This window comes from Chiroxiphia lanceolata, chromosome 17 (assembly GCF_009829145.1).
Source record: "Chiroxiphia lanceolata isolate bChiLan1 chromosome 17, bChiLan1.pri, whole genome shotgun sequence".
Classification (NCBI taxonomy): Eukaryota; Metazoa; Chordata; class Aves; order Passeriformes; family Pipridae; genus Chiroxiphia; species Chiroxiphia lanceolata.
In genome coordinates, this window is record NC_045653.1 from 12,232,497 (window position 1) to 12,247,688 (window position 15,192).

General features: G+C 54.3%; 1 protein-coding gene across 1 annotated transcript; it reads right to left on the reverse strand.

The window, feature by feature from the left end:
* Nucleotides 1-3,049: 3,049 nt before the first annotated feature.
* Nucleotides 3,050-8,847, reverse strand: COMMD7 (COMM domain containing 7). Its single transcript, XM_032705275.1, has 9 exons — nucleotides 8,717-8,847; nucleotides 7,284-7,337; nucleotides 7,101-7,203; nucleotides 5,483-5,539; nucleotides 5,366-5,403; nucleotides 4,716-4,806; nucleotides 4,543-4,592; nucleotides 4,011-4,059; nucleotides 3,050-3,441 (listed from the first exon to the last, which is right to left on the reverse strand). The coding sequence occupies exons 1-9, from the start codon at nucleotides 8,798-8,800 to the stop codon at nucleotides 3,365-3,367; spliced, it is 603 nt and encodes a 200-aa protein (XP_032561166.1). The 5' UTR covers nucleotides 8,801-8,847; the 3' UTR covers nucleotides 3,050-3,364.
* Between the last annotated feature and the right edge of the window lie 6,345 nt (nucleotides 8,848-15,192).

A 15,192-nucleotide genomic window follows, 5' to 3' on the forward strand; every position in this document is an offset into this window, starting at 1 on the left:
GGCAAGCTGCAGTCTCTGCCTGGCACTGGGCTGAGTTCCAGCTGCTTTGGGGCCATCACCTGCCATTTTTGCTCCCTGGCTCATCTCACCTGCCATGGCTCCCTCCCAGCTGTTGGCCAACTCTGAGATTAGCCACCCTATTTTGCAAAGGGGAAAGCTGGGACAGGGATACGGACCAAGTGGAAAGCCCTCAGCACGGAGTGGCTCCTGGCGAGGTCTGTGGAATCCAGGAGGTCCCATGGGAGCTCTGCAGTTCCCACACGACCTGCTCAAGATCAGGCAGAGCCCTGGTTCCTTCCTGCCCTGCCAGCCCATGGGCTCACAGGCAGGAGTGGAGTCCATGTCTGCTCTGCTCCCTCCGAGCAGGGGGAGGGTGGTGGGCGCTGCTGAGGCTTTTGTTCTTGGGGTTTGCAGGACTCCTTCTCATGTGAAGGGAGCAGCGGCATTGGGCGTTTCCAGTGGGGAGAAAATATTGCATCTGAAAATATCCCAGTTTCCCTGGTCATTAGCATCTGACATGGCTGAGAATCACAACAGCCTTGAATCCTGGAATTCCCTGTGCTGGGAAGCAACAGACCCTGTCTCTGCTGCTCTGCTGTGGCTGGTGGGGGGCTGGCAGGGATGAGCGGGGGGATGCCTGGGAGCACAGGACCCCCACTGCAGCCTGGCTGCTGGGGTCACTCTCCCCTCTCCCACGGGCTCAGGAGAGACCGCCTGGCAGCTTGAGGTGACCTCTGAGGTGTCAGAGAGTCTCCAGTGCAGCGAGTGGGGCTGCAGAAGGGGGGTGACTGTGTGGGCTTCAGCATGGCCGAGCTGCCCCTGCCCTGCTGCAGCCCCACGCTCGGGGCCGTGCTGCAGCCGGGAGGGCCCACGTGTCCTCACACAGCAGGAGCTGGGCCAGGGATGGGGGTGCTGAGGAAATGGGCCGAGAGAGCCCTTGGGGAGGCAAACGGCTGCAGGAGTACGGTTAGCTGCACCCCAGGCTGGTGAGGGGCCCCTGTTTCCCCTGCGCCCGCTGTCCCGCCGAGATTAGCTCTCGGCTGGCTGGGCTTGACGGGCAGGCGGAAGGGGCCGCGTGCGCGAGCACCGCGGGGCCGCCCGGAAAACCGGGCAAAGCGGGCACCGAGGAGGCTCCTTCCCTCCCTCCCGCTGTGCCTCGGTCCCTGCTCAGCCCTCCCCGTGGCTGTGCCCGCTGCCTGCCAGGTCCTGGCACGGGGGGGGCATTCACCATCACACCGCTGTGCTGGCGGCGAAGCCGGGAATGTGCTGTGTGGCAGAGGCATGGCTGCCACGCCGTTCCCCAGCGCCCTGCTTGCTCTGGGATGGCCTGATTGGGAGGGCGACGCAGCTCCCTCGTGGTTGGCATCACCCTGTGCCGTGGGAGCCAGCTCCCCCCTACACCCTTTCCCCACGGGGCTGCCAGCTCGGCTCATGCACAGCCAAGTGCGTGGGATGAAAGGGCGCTGCCGGGTCCCCGGGAGCGCTGGTGGCAGCGGGAAGGTCACGCTGCGCCGCACATGCCGCCGATCAGAGGTGCCCGTGGGGACAGCGGGGCAGCTTGGGGGTGACCCCTGCACTCGGGGTCAGCGGGCAGCGCCGTGCGTCAGCCCCGAGCGGCTTAATCCCAACCGGGCAGGGGGAGGAGCGCGGGGGGGGGGACGGCAGATTCCTGACCCACAGCTGAGCCTGGCATCTCCTCCACGCAGCGCCGCGGGCCCACCTCCCGCCGTAACCCGATAGGGTTGAGCGGTGCCGCCCTGGCACCGGGAGGGCGAGGAGAAATAATGGGAACAGGCAAGCAGAGAAACGCAAAGAAAAGAAAAAAATTCCTTTTGTCTTGAGAAAGCAGCAGCCCTTTGGACTGCTTCTTCCTGAAATAGCTTTTCCTGCCCCCCAAAAGGAGATGGAGTATTTTGTAGAATATTATTTCAGAGGGTTGGGTTTTTTTTTTTTAAATTTTTACAGTAATCACGTGACAAAGCTCAAAATGCTTGTGACCGGCCTGATATGCAGGAAAAAGAATAAATCCCATACCCGGGTTTGCCAGCAGGATTCCCCATTTCCCAAACACATGGCTCAGCCTGTGCTCGCTGTCGGTCCCGTCACTCCCACAGCACCGCAGGAAATGTGATGCAGGGACATGCTGGGTTTGCTGCAGCTGAAAACCCACGGGTGAAGCTGCGAGTTGCAGGGAGCTTTGTGAAGCTTTTCTCACAGGAATGGTCTGCTTGGGATGGGTTCAGCTGGAAGCAGCTGCAGGCTCACAGCAGACTCGCAGGACACCACAGGACAGTGAATCCCTTCAGGTGGAGGTTGGAAACAGTGAGTCTCTTACTGGGATCTTCCCTGGTGATGTGGTTTATTCCCTCCACTGCAACTGCCGAGTGTGCCAGGGACACAGAGGTGCCTCGGGACATCCTGGAGGTGGAAGGAGCTGTGAAGAGGAGTTTCGTTCAGCCTTGTGCCATGGGAGGAGGCTTCAGCCAGCTCAGGCTGCTGGACAACTCAGCAGTCTGGAGGTGGGAGGAATCCTGGTGATTTTAACATCACCCACTGCCCCAGGTCGGGTCTGGGCACCCCTCTGCTTCCTGATGAAGAGCTCATCCTCGCCCTCAGACAACTGAAGACTTGAGCTAATGGTACTTCATGGGGTTTGGACATATGTCCACTGGGAAACGGGCTGGATCTGACTGTGCAATGTCACACAAGCTGCAGATTAAAGAGCAGCACATCCAAACGAGATTTATCTAGTCACCCCCCGGGATGTCTTCCCCCTGTGCACAGAGGCAGATGTTTGGTTGTTTAAGATTTAAAATCATCTACCACTGAGATACTTTTCCATAATGAGGCACGATTGGGAAGGAGCTAATCAAGGCATTTCTTAATATGAGAGAAGGGAGAGGCTTGAAGGGAGCACTAAGTGACTCTCCACGTTAGATGCTCTCCTTGCTTCTTCCCCTGTCCTCCCTGCTTAATTCTTCTAAGTTTGAAAATGATTCTAACTTCTGTTTCTCTTTTTCTTACAAAAATCAAATTCTGATACAAACGAAGCAGGATGGGAATGGGTTTATTTCTTTGCTGCTTTAGTACAAGTATGCACATATTTCTGACCACAATTTCTTATAATAGTATATAAAAAAAAGGAGATGTATGGACTTGTAGGTGCTTTGAAAAAGCTGAAACTTTGCCACAGTTTCAAGTTCTGAAGGATTGATGGGTCCTGCTGGGCCATGACATTGCTGCTCACTGCACAGCTTGTCTTCTCTTATCAGGGTGTGAGCGTCAGCTGGGAAAGAGCAGATCTGCAGGCCCACGAGGAGGAATTAAACATCCTGGACAGATGTCGGCTCAGGTCTGTGCAGTTTCAGCTGAAGCTTTCCAGGCTGGTTTTGACCCGTTCCATTTCATGCAGAAAACTGTAGAACTGGGGCAAAGTTAACTCTGCAGAAAAAAAAAAAAAGAGACATCTTAGATTTCAGATTGCACTTCCAACATTGGCAAAGCCATTCCAGTGCTACTACAGAGCAACTCATGTTCACCTAAGCTGGGCAGAATTAGCCACCTTGACTCCCAGCAGCTGGTTCCTTACACTAGCTGGGCTGGGATCTCCTAACAGCACTCCACACTTGGGAATCATTTACTTTCCTCCTCCGCTGTTCTGCTCTGACCGCTCTGCACAGCTCCATGGCAGATCTGTGTTTACTGAGGCACAGATGTGAAGATGCCCAGATGTTCTTAAACACTTCCAGAGTGCCTGCAGCAGGGAGAGGCCAGGGCAGGAATGATGGAGGGGCTGGGGCAGGGAAAAGCCAGGGCAATAGTGGCCATGGTGATGGAGAAACTGGGGCAGCAGTGATGGTGAGGTCAAGGCAGGAGTGGCCACAGTGATGCTCTTGCAGTGATCCCCCCCAGGTTCTGCCTCCAGACTCCCCCACCTCCAGCAGCACCCAGAGCCCTGAACTGCTGTGCAGCTTTCCTGTGCTTCCTTCTTGTCCAGAATGTCAACTCACCAACATACACGTTTTCCAACTGGCTCCCTTTTTTAATCACCAGCTTCAGCTTGGGGGAAGAAAAAACAGAGGTATTTTAGTTCAGAGACCTTTATCTGAGCACCAGGAGCAGGAGTCTGCTGTGAGTTTCAGACTGCACACAGCACACACATCTTTGACGGGTTTTTCAAGAAGTGTCAGTGTAGGAACAGATTCCCTGGGCATTGGGAGGATCTCTGGAAGCCCTTGATCCCATTTTCCCTCCCTCCCCAAGACAGCCTGACCTCTGCTAGACTGAGGTTTTTGAACAGCTTTTCAGAGTGGGCCACACTTCTGTGATACCTCATGTCTTCAGAAGAGAAACAAACAGCAGTGTGCCTGCTCTCTGCCGGCAGAGGCACTTGGAGACTGAAGCAGATACAGTGACAGAGCCTGTTCCTATGAGACCCAGCTTCCCTCTCCTTCCCTTCACAGCCAGCGCTTCCCACATGCCTGGTTGGAGCTTGTTCCTTAACTGCACTACAACCTGAACTCTCTGATGTGGGAGATTTACCTGTAAGAAGATACTTCCCACTTTTTCCAGCTCACTGCTCCCAGCAGTCACTGTGAGTCAGAAAGAAGAGAAGGCAGATAATCTGTTAGTTAAACGGTGAAATAAAAAGTTATTTAGCTGAGAGCTGCTGGTGGGCTTCCCAACCCATTCAGTTTATGCTGTAGATCTATTACCTCCAAACTTCCACTCCATATCTATCAGCTGGTTAATCATCAGCATCTGACCCACAGCCAGGCGTGTCAGGGTGGGGGAATTCACCTTCCACTGCAGGAGCAAAAGACACACCAGCAGTCAATTCACAGAGGCCTCTGTTTGTATCTGAAATTTCAACGAGAGTCAGAACCGAGGCAGAGGACGGCAAAGCCCAGAGTGAAGGGAGAACTAATGCGGCTGGGAGGGCTTTCAGAGGTGTTTGAGCCCTGCTAGGATTTCCATCTGCCTTGGCACTGCTGTAAAGGAAACTCACTGGTTCTGTTTTAATGCTGGTTCAGTGTAACGATATCTGTGCAAAAAGCCATGTGTTCATGTAACTGCATGACCTCGGGGCTCGAAGCATGGGAAGCACAAAAACATCACATGAAAGCCACACAGCAGTGCAGGAACTGTGACACTGATGAGGGAGAGGCCACGGCAAATGAGAGGAATCATCAGACAAACTGCTCCTTATTAGTTTTTTGAGGATCTTCAGTTCAAAATCCTGAGCTGGTTTTGAAGAAAATACCCAAAGTGCCAACATGTCTCAGGAGCACAGTAGGGTTTTATGAGTTCCCACTCAGAGACTGACATTTTGTTAGCTTAGAAACAAGCAAAAATATATGAATACCTGTTCTGCAAAATAACTGGCTTTCTCTTCACTGAGGCCTGTGGGAGAGACCATATGAGATTACTATATGTGATAAATATTAATTATCTTTTATTTTGTGAAAGTCAGGTGACCTACCTAGAGCAATAAAATCTGCTTTGACTTGTTCAGAAGACAAATTCCTCTTCAGGGCACCTGAATAAACAACACAAAGAAGAAAAATCACTTTTATTGAGTCAAACCAATCTTTACCGAGTCAAAGAGAGGCAGGGACGGGGCCTGGCGATGGAAAGCTTCTGTTCCTAGGCTGTGTTTTGAAGCAAACCACAGCTCCTCAGAGATCGGAAACCCAGTCGTGCCTGCCGGTATCTTTGCAGATGCCCAGTGCTTTAAAAGTCCGGGCTCTGGGAGTGCCTGGGAGAGGGCGAGATCCCATTGCAGGTATCCATGGGAACAGCGGCGGCAGTTGTGTTTTGAAGCTGCTGCTTTCTCTCCTGTAGCCGCTTTGCTTGTTAAAGGAGAACTGTTAAGGCTGGCGGGCTACTAATTTGACCTACCTGCTGTGTTTGGGATGATGGGTGTGAACGTGTGCATATAACACTTTCCCCCGCTGCGCCTTTCCCCTTTGTTCTGGGGCACAGGCAGCTCAGGGACCTTTACAAGGATTCTGCTCTCTGAAGCCAAGAGCAGGAATCTCATAAATTCAAGGAGACTGCCAGCCCCACGTGGCTTTCCGGCTGTGTAGCACAGAGGCAAAGTTATCTGCTGTGATCCGTTCTGATACTGTCCCTGGCATCCCAGAGGTAAGGAAAAGTCACAAACGGGATTGAAGCCAGAGCATGTGAACAGGAATGATGAGATGAGGGCACCAAGGCCAGAATTGGGATGGGAGAAAATGCCGATTCCACATTAAATCCCCCCGGGACGGTTGTAGGAAAGGGAATTATTTATTACTACGCCTGGATAGGAAAAATGGCTTGAAATAGCAGAACAAGTTTAAAACAAATTCAGAAAACAGTTGTGCTCAGCATCAGGGCTGTGAAGGAAGCTACAGGGAACTCAGGGCTGAAGAGTAATAGCAAGGGACCATTAATAACAGGAAGGATCAATGGGATGAAAATGCCTTGGAGTGTTTGATGCATTACCATGTCAAACGGTGGCCACAACATCACAATAATCTCATAAAGTGCTGGAGTCTGGGGTATTCCAGGGGAATCCCCCCAAACCTCTTCCCCACTGTTTATGAATGAGAAAGTGCTGGACACATTCAGTCCAGACCACAAGGTCAGATGTCTCCTTCACATGGCCTAGAACTACACCAGTCCCCAGCCCACTCCAAATGAGTGTACACTGTCTTATCTGTCTCCAACAGCACTTGTCCTTGGAGGAATTACAGTACTGGGTCACTTGGGTGGAAGTTCCTGCAGAGACTCAGTGCTAACAGGAGGCTGCCCTGATCTGGCAAAGGGATTTACAGGCACAGGTTAAACCAAGCTCGGTCACAGTGTTGTGCTGCATTTAACGCACAGGTATTTAAGGGAATTTAGTTAAGCCTGTGAAATGTGTGTGCAGGCAGGGTATAAAGAATACAAAGAGTCAACAAACAGGGGAAGTTTTGATTCTTAAGTGCTAAGAGCTGTATTAGGTAGTTATTGTGCAAACCAAGCCCCCACAGTTCTGAGACACACTTTAGCAGCATGCAGGAATGGATGGGACAGTTTGGCCTCAGGGCAGCATATGCAAATGCATCACTTACCGTTGGGTACCAGAAGAATACTTTTGACAATGTTTTTCAGGGGGCCCAAGCTGATTTTATTCATGGTGGCAAAGTCTGAGAGCTGAGCCAGAAACCTTTCTACCTGTTCAAGAAAAAGAGCAGTGACACAATCTTTTTTCTGGCCAGCTCTGCACTCACACACCTCTGGAGCTCTTGCCTTACCTCCTTGGGCTCCGTCAGAAAGCGGAAAAGCACTTCAGTCAGCTCTGAGAATTGCTGGAAGGAACAGGGCAGTGTTAGAGCCGGGCATCAGCCACCCACTACCTCACCACCCCATCACCACCACGATTAGGTGGTGATGTATCACCCTGATCCAGCTCCACCTGCCTCCAGCACACTGGTCCCAGAGCTGGACCTCCCGTGCTGATGGGGTGACCCAGTCTCTGGCATTCTGTGGTGCCTGTGGATGGGATTTGCTCATGGATGCTTCTCAGAGCCTCTCAAAGGGTCTGTGCAGCTGGTAGCTGGCACTGCACAGGGCTTTTGTGACTTGTGGCTAATCGGAAGCTGCTGTTCTTGTGCAATCCAAAAACTGTGAGTGGGAAAAGCTGTGAACATCTACTCTCATGTTTCACAAACCCCATGGGGTAACCAGACTAACTCGGGAAAGGAAGAGAACTGGTTAAGGGTCTAGTTGCTGCCTTCAGCTTTCTGAGGATGCAGCTGGCAGGGCTGGAGAGGCTGCCTGTGTGGTAGAGCACCACCAGCACCCTCCTCTGCTGGCACCAGCACCAACAGTGACCTTTTGGGTATGGCTGGCTGCTGCTGCAGTGGCTCCTCCTGCCCTGCCCTCATCCTCAGACATGTAATGGAGATGATACTGGGCTGGTATCCTCAGTTCTGGGCAAGCTGGGCTGGAAAAGCTTCCGTGCTTCCCCAACTTCAGCCCACACTGAACCAGTAGCTCAGCCCCAAAAGCACACCCGGTGTGTTGGTGATCTGGGAGCAGATGGTACCAACGACTGGGAGCATCAGCTTGGGGCAGGAGGTGTGGGGTGGGGATCACAACCCAAAGGCTGTGTGGCCCCCACCAGAAACCCCAGTGCTTGACAGGGCCCCCCTGCCCACCGGGCACGATCTGAGCCCCCACCAGGAGCTCCGCCAGTGTCCCTGCCCACGGCAGGAACTAGATGGTCTTTAAGGTCCCTTCCGGGGATTAGAAGGGACCTTCCAGAATGTCCCAACCACTCTGGGATCCCATGATTCCATTCACACCCCGCAAACAGCTCTGGCGTGCGCGGGGCTCGCCCGGCTGGGTCGGGGCTGTCCCGCCGGGAGCGGGGCCACGGTCCCCGCCCTGCCTCGAGCACCGGGACACGCCCGACGGGGCCACCTCTGGGAGGGGCCCGCGGGGACCTCCAGGCCCGGTACCGGCGGCGCTCCGGGGATGCAGTGCCGGTCCGGTCCAGCCCCCCGGTGCCGGTCCGGTCCAGCTCCCCGGTGCCGGTCCGGTCCAGCCCCCCGGTGCCGGTCCGGTCCAGCTCCCCGGTGCCGGCCCGCCCTGCCCGGCTGAGGCCGCCCCGGAGCCACCGCCCCGCGCGTTGCGGGGCCGGCCCCGCCGCCCGCCCATCCCCGAAGCGCCCGGCCCGGCGCACCTGGGCGCTGAGCTGGTTGAGGTTGTGCATGTCGCCGCTCACCGCCTCCGGCACCGGGTCGCGGGTGAAGTTGAGCAGCCCCATGGCGGCGGCGGCGGGGCCGGGCCGGGCCGGGCGGGCGGAGCCGCCGCCGCCTCAGCCTGAGCATTGGCGGCCGCACTTTCCGCACCGCCGCGGACCCGGACCCGCGCTCAGGGCACCCGGTGGCCACGGGGCACCCCGGGATGGCCCCTTTGGCCGCTGCAGCCGCAGCCCGAGAGCCCGCGGCGGGGCCGGGGGTCGGTGGCCAGCGGGGCCGGGGGTCTGGCTGGCAGCTGAGTAGCGTTAAGATTTTTTTGCTGTACAAAAACCCCCATTAAAAAAAAAATAAATGTTTAAAACCCATAGCTAATAAGGTGAGTGGTTTTCTTTTTCTCCCCAGAAAATTCCACTTGGGAACGGAAAGTTGGGTGTGCTCTTCCCTCTCCAGCTCCTGCTCCCGAGCGCTGCCCGCTGCCCAGCCTGGCACGGGCTGGGAGGTGATGGGTGGCCCGGGGTCAGACATCCCACGTCTCATGGCAGGGATCTGTGCGATACGTGGAATGGACAGGGGTTGGGTAAGGAAGCAGGAGCTCTGGGATGAGCCAGCCTATGGGCAGAAAGTGCCCAGATGTCCATGGGGTCAGGGTTCCATCGGGAGATTTTAACCTGATTCTCACCATAACCCATATGCAGGAGATCTCCTTGACTCAGAGACGTGTAGGAAGGCAGGGTAGTTGGAAAATCACCTTCTCGAACAATGAAGCTGATCCCATCCTGAGAGACTCCCTTACCTTAAGCTGCTGTTTTACAGCTTTCCTTGGGCAGGAGCATGAGCCTCCCAGGATTCCACTCTCAGTGTGAAAGCGTCTGATCCATTTTATCAGGGAAGGTGTTCCCTGGCTGTCGGGGCAGAGGACAGAGTGTAAAAGCTTTTGTGGAGGTAAAACTGCGGCAGCACACGAGGCTTCGTGTTTATTACTGGCACTTGCAACTGCAAATGAGAGTATAGGAAATTTTATAGCCCTTTCATTGTAAGACTATCCCAGAAGCAGTTTATAAACAAGGAGATAAGCAGCTAAGTACCACTAATGATGAGGAGTTAAGAGATATTTACTGGTGGTCTGGCTGGAAATAGCATCCAGTTTCCTTTTCTTCCCCTTCTACCTCGCAGCCTAGCTGGGAGAGTTTCTGTTTCATAGACCCAGGTGCGCCTCGATTTTTGAGGTGAAAAAATTGGCTATGGATGTGCTTGGAGGATTTGACCCTAAATATTTAGGACACCTTAAAACGTGGTGCAGGTTTTTCATGTTGGAATAATTTATCCGTTTCTGTGGTGAACAGGAACAGTCCAAGTCAGCTTAAACCATTCTTGTCTCTAAAAACGTGTTAATTTGAGCTAAAACTCCTTCAGGGAGATGGATGGAGGAGGTACCACAAGATGCCAGTGTGTGTGAGCACGAAATTCCTCTCTGGCTTTAAAATTTTCCTAAGTGCAAATTAGCAATTGCAGTTAATTATCGCACATTTTCATAGCCACCAGAATTTTTTTTCCCCGGTATCGTGCGGCCGAAAATATGAAACCAGGCAAGAGACAGTTTTGTGCCCGGTTTGCACCTGGAGTCAGCCGTGCAGGAGCAGCCTGTGATGGATCTCTACTTCCCTGTCTTCCCAGGGTGATGCTTTAGGAGCTAATTAAGGACGGTCTGGGTGCTCGCGTGTGTGCGTGTGCGAGCACGCCGGAGGTTCGGCAGGACGGTGACGCCAACGCTGTTGAACAATTTTTCAGGCAGCGAACCAAATTCTTGAGGGAAGTTGAGTGACAGGATCCAAGAAGAAGAGGAGTCTCAGTTGAATTGCACGATCATAACATCCTGCTCGAACAATCACCAGGAAATTCGGTGGTCCCTCCTCCTGGAATATGAGCTGACTGCACTGTGGCATGTGAGTGCCACGAGCCCCGGTACGGCACGGGCAGCTCTGTGATGCCAGAATTTACTTAATTCTTAAATCAAGGAAGATTTACTCGATTAAAAGAGAAGGTTGCAGAGTGATGGCCAAAGTTATGGGTGCGCTTGATGGGGGATGGTGACCAGCGTCCAAGGCAGAGCCCCAGGGCTGCTCTGGGGGTGCAGACAGCCATCAGCCCATGGGTGCTCCTGCCAGGCCATTCTCATGCAGAACGTGTCGCTGATGGACTCATCAGAGCTGAGGACGGGCCAAGGACAGTTTGGAGTTGCAGGTATGTGCCCTTGTTCACCATAAATACCAGCATAAAAGCAGCAACATAAAGCAATGGGAACACACACACATACACAGACACACATGCAGGGAAATAGGGTCTGAAAATGGTGCTGTCCTATCTGAGGAGAGGATCCATGTACCTTTTTAGCTTCATATCACATGTCAGAAAAGCTTCCTCAGTACTTGGAGAGTGTTAGCTGGGTAAGGGTCCTTATTATGTGTTCCCAAGAGATCAAATCCTCGGGCGTCCCCATCCTGTTCTCTGATGCCCCTCTCTATGCCAAGCTCTCCCAGCCCTTTGCGGTTGCTCCCAGGTCAGCCTTGCAGTTGATGTGGGGAGCATTGCCTGCACTTGCCAGCCTGAGAAAGGCCTGGAAAAGGTAAGAGTGTGTGAAGGAGCCAGGGGTAAAACTCAGAAGGCTTTCACCAGGCTGGTCTGAGCCCACCCGCTGTCTGGGTGTTCTGCCCACCCGCAGTGTCTGCTTTGGGCTGGAAGCACTCAGAGAAGGTCTCTGGACATAGTCTGAGGGATGCTGTGACTCCTCCCAGCTGAAACTTTGGAGGAGCTAATTCTGTTCCCATGGGATATATGAGACCTCTGAGACCAGGATTTCAGTTCCTCCTGCACTTTAATGCCCCTTCCTCTCCCACATCACACTTCTCACCCTTTGCTCCCAGGCAGGCACCGCTGCAGGACCAACTGTCTGCCAGCCTTGCATGCGGAGGTGGAGCAGAGCTGGGAGCTCCTCTGCTGGGCTCTGGCGCACTCCTGGCCTTGCAACCACCGGCAAAAACCCTGCCTCCCTCCGCTGGCTCCCCTGCCCCTGAGCAGGGACCATAATCCCTGACCCAGGCAGGCAGGAGCAGCTCTGGAGGTGGCACAGAGGGAGGGAGGCTCTGCTGGCAGCCGCCCCCCAGGAGCAACGTTCCTCTTGATAAAAGTATATGTGCTCAGGAGAGTGGTTTGGGGAGGCCTCGTCACTTCAGATTAGGCTGTAGCAGGCGTATCCTGTTTTCTAGGAAAAAGAGGATTTTGTGGCCAGCTTTGTTAGAGAGGCATTGAAGGTTTTTCTTTGTGTGCCTTCGCGTTTGAAGTTTACAGACGGGTAGCTGCAGACTTTCTAGATGTTCTGGTTACACGGATGACACTTATTTTTATTAGAGGTTTGTATCATGTGGGCCAGGCCAGCCCACAGGAAGGGCTAGAAACTTCTTGTAGGAGGGATAACACTTCCTATCTCTATGTAAACAGCAATTCTCCCCCAGATGGGAAAAGCCAGCCCAGCTGTAAGGGAAGCTGGGGCTGTATTCCCACATATGGCAGCAGGATGAGGCTCTCCCACAGCAGGGAGAGACCTTGCTTCTAACAGCCAGAGCCCTGTTGGGTGGCACAGCTCTCCCCAGGCTCAGGAGAGGTGCTGGGGATGGGAGAGCTGCTCTGGGGAGCCGTGGTGAGGAGCAGATGGTCTCTGGGAGCTGTGATGGAGCAGCACTGGTGGAGAGGTGGGTGGCCAGTGCAGGGCTGGGGCGAGGGCTCAGGCCATGGAGAAGCTCATGGAAGAGGAGGACACATCCTGTGGGACATGATCCTATGGGGTCTTGCAGCGAAGAATACCAGGCAGAGAAAATGATGTTACTTCAGGCTGGGAAAGAGCCGCTGAGCTGTGTGTGCACCGACATGGGGACCCCAAAGCCTGAACCCAGCAGGAGCATCACCACTGACTTCAAAAGGAGAAGTTCCTCCTGCTCCCAGCCCCGGCTCACGACTGTCTGAGGTGATTTAATGGTGCTGGTGCTCGTCCCTACCTGTGAGAAGACTAAACAAGAACTCGGCCGTTACTGAGACCCGGGAATCCGGGACCCACAGATCCGGAGGTGACAAGGTTGCACTGCTGACATCTGTAGGTAATGACACATATTTGCTCAATTGCTTTATTTGTGGAGGGTCTCCAGGCACGCTGGTGTGACACATGGAGCAGGTCCTGACTCAAAGCCTTGGGTGCAAAGCAAGAGATGGGAGGTGGTGGGAGCCAGAGCAGAGCTGCAGTCAGGGAGTGGTGTTGGTTTGCCTGACCAAGAGAATTTTAGGAAGAAATTTGAAGTGGGGGAACTGGGTGGACAGAGAGGAGCTGGGCCTGGTGCCATAACACAGGTGCACTTCAGAAAATGCATTGGCTGAGCAACCTTTGGTGAGGAGGAGGAGGATTGAGGGTGGAAAGTGAGGAGTGATGCATGGAAGGGCTGGCATGGTCGCTGGGAAGCATGTGAAAGATGAGGAGTCATTTCTGATGTGAATGGGTGTTGCCAATCCCAACTGTGTGATAGTGACAGGGAATGGCTTCTTCAGCTGGTCAGTCCAGCTCCATGGATTTGAGATGCCAGCCAGATGGGGGAATGGTTCCTGCTGGAATGATTTCCTGCAGAAGCTGGGCAGCCCAGCCTTGCTGCTGGTGGGAGTTCCTCCATCATGGGGAGGGATGTGATGTGCAGAGGACATGCCACCTAAGCCCAGGGGTAGGGAGGGACTCCCCACCTCTCTCTCCATGTTCACATGAGCCCTGGCCATGCTGCCCAGCTCTTTGCAGCTGCTCCAGCAATGGAGCAGAGGGGCTTTGCCCCCATGGCCATGTCCCATTGCTAGTCCATGCTGGAGAGCCGTAGGGCTGGTGGGGAGTAGCAAGGGAACTGCTTTGGTATTCACCTGGCAGAGGCTGCTGCTGCCAGCCCTGGCTCAGCAGGAGCTGCTGAGAGCCTGGTGCAGGATACTGGGAATGCCTGGTAGGAGCCTGGGTACAAAATCCTCTGTAGAGGTACCTTGTTTCCCAGGAAATGACATACAAATTCTCTAGATTGTTAAGAAATAAACTCACAGCATCTCTCTGTGGTGTGTTTAGCAGAGACAGGGAAAGAATCAGGGTTTGTCTCATCCTCTGCCAGAGCTGCTTTGTCTGGTACCAGGCCTTTCCCACAAGCAGTTTGCGCAGCCATCCTCTCCTGAATTAAATGATAACTGAGGGGCAGAGAGGGAAAGAGGGCGTTTCAGCCGGCAGGAGATTGATGGCAGGTCAGCGAGGCCAACAGCAGCAGGAAGGTTTCCGCAGAAAGGGAGAGGAGCCCATGGATGCTGGAAGGGCTGATTCCAGCCTCACAGTGCCCTGGAAACTCTAATGAGCACAGCACAGCTCGAAAAAGCATTTCCCTTTCCCAAATCTGGAAAAAGAAACAGGAGTAAAATCTGTCTGTTTGTTTTAATCTCCTCCCCTGAGCTGCGAATTGCCTTTAGGTTTATGCAATACATGTTTGTTTGAACGGGTGATGTCCAGTGTTCCCAAGGACTCATCCAGAGTGGGTTTCTCAGCTCCTCCTGTTCATTTGCAGAATTTTTTTTGGCATTTGCTGCCAAATTTTTCATGCTTGTGTTCTGCAGGGATGGAGGGGTGGGTTGGGGGAACCTGCTGCACAGGCCTGGGGCTGGTCCACATGCTTCCTGCAGATTTCACACACTTTGGCTAACTAAGTTTTCCTCCTGACCTTGAAAAGCTCATTTCTGTCACACCAGGATGATCATATTCCTTTCCTTACTGGTATATACTCTTCTGCTGGATCTAGAAGTAATAACAAACGAGCAGAGAAGATTATACCCCACGTGGACTCCGGATGCTTTGTCTGGGGCAGGAGAGGCGCGGGCTGTGTCCCTGGCCCCGGCGCAGCCCTGCAAGTGTCTCGCCTCTGGACGGGAAAGGGGAAGAACAAACAAAAACTGAGTGTAAAACTTGTGAGGCTTTGTCTGCCCACGCTGCGCTGCGCGGGGTTGTGCTGCACGGGGCTGTGCGGGGCATGGCGCTGCTGGAAACTGGTGGGCAGAGGGGTGGCTGGGTGGGTGAGGGCTCTGCCCGGCCCCGGCGTTCCCCTTGTCTCTCCCTGGGGGGGGTTGGTGTTTCCTCTGCCTCGGGGGCTGATCTGCGGGGGGCTCCGAGGACCAAGCCCTGGAGGAATGCTGAGGGTTAGGGGGATGCCGGGCAGTGGGGGCCACACCGGGACGCCGGTGGGTACCAGGTTATGGTGTGAGACATCAGAAGGGTGTGGAGCCCCGGGAGAGGGATGCTGAGGCCCGGGGAGGAGATGCAGGGCACCGGGGAGGGTATGAGGGGAACTGGGAGCATGGGGGGATGTGGGGCACTGGGCGATGAGGAGTCCCGGGTGATGCGGGGCAG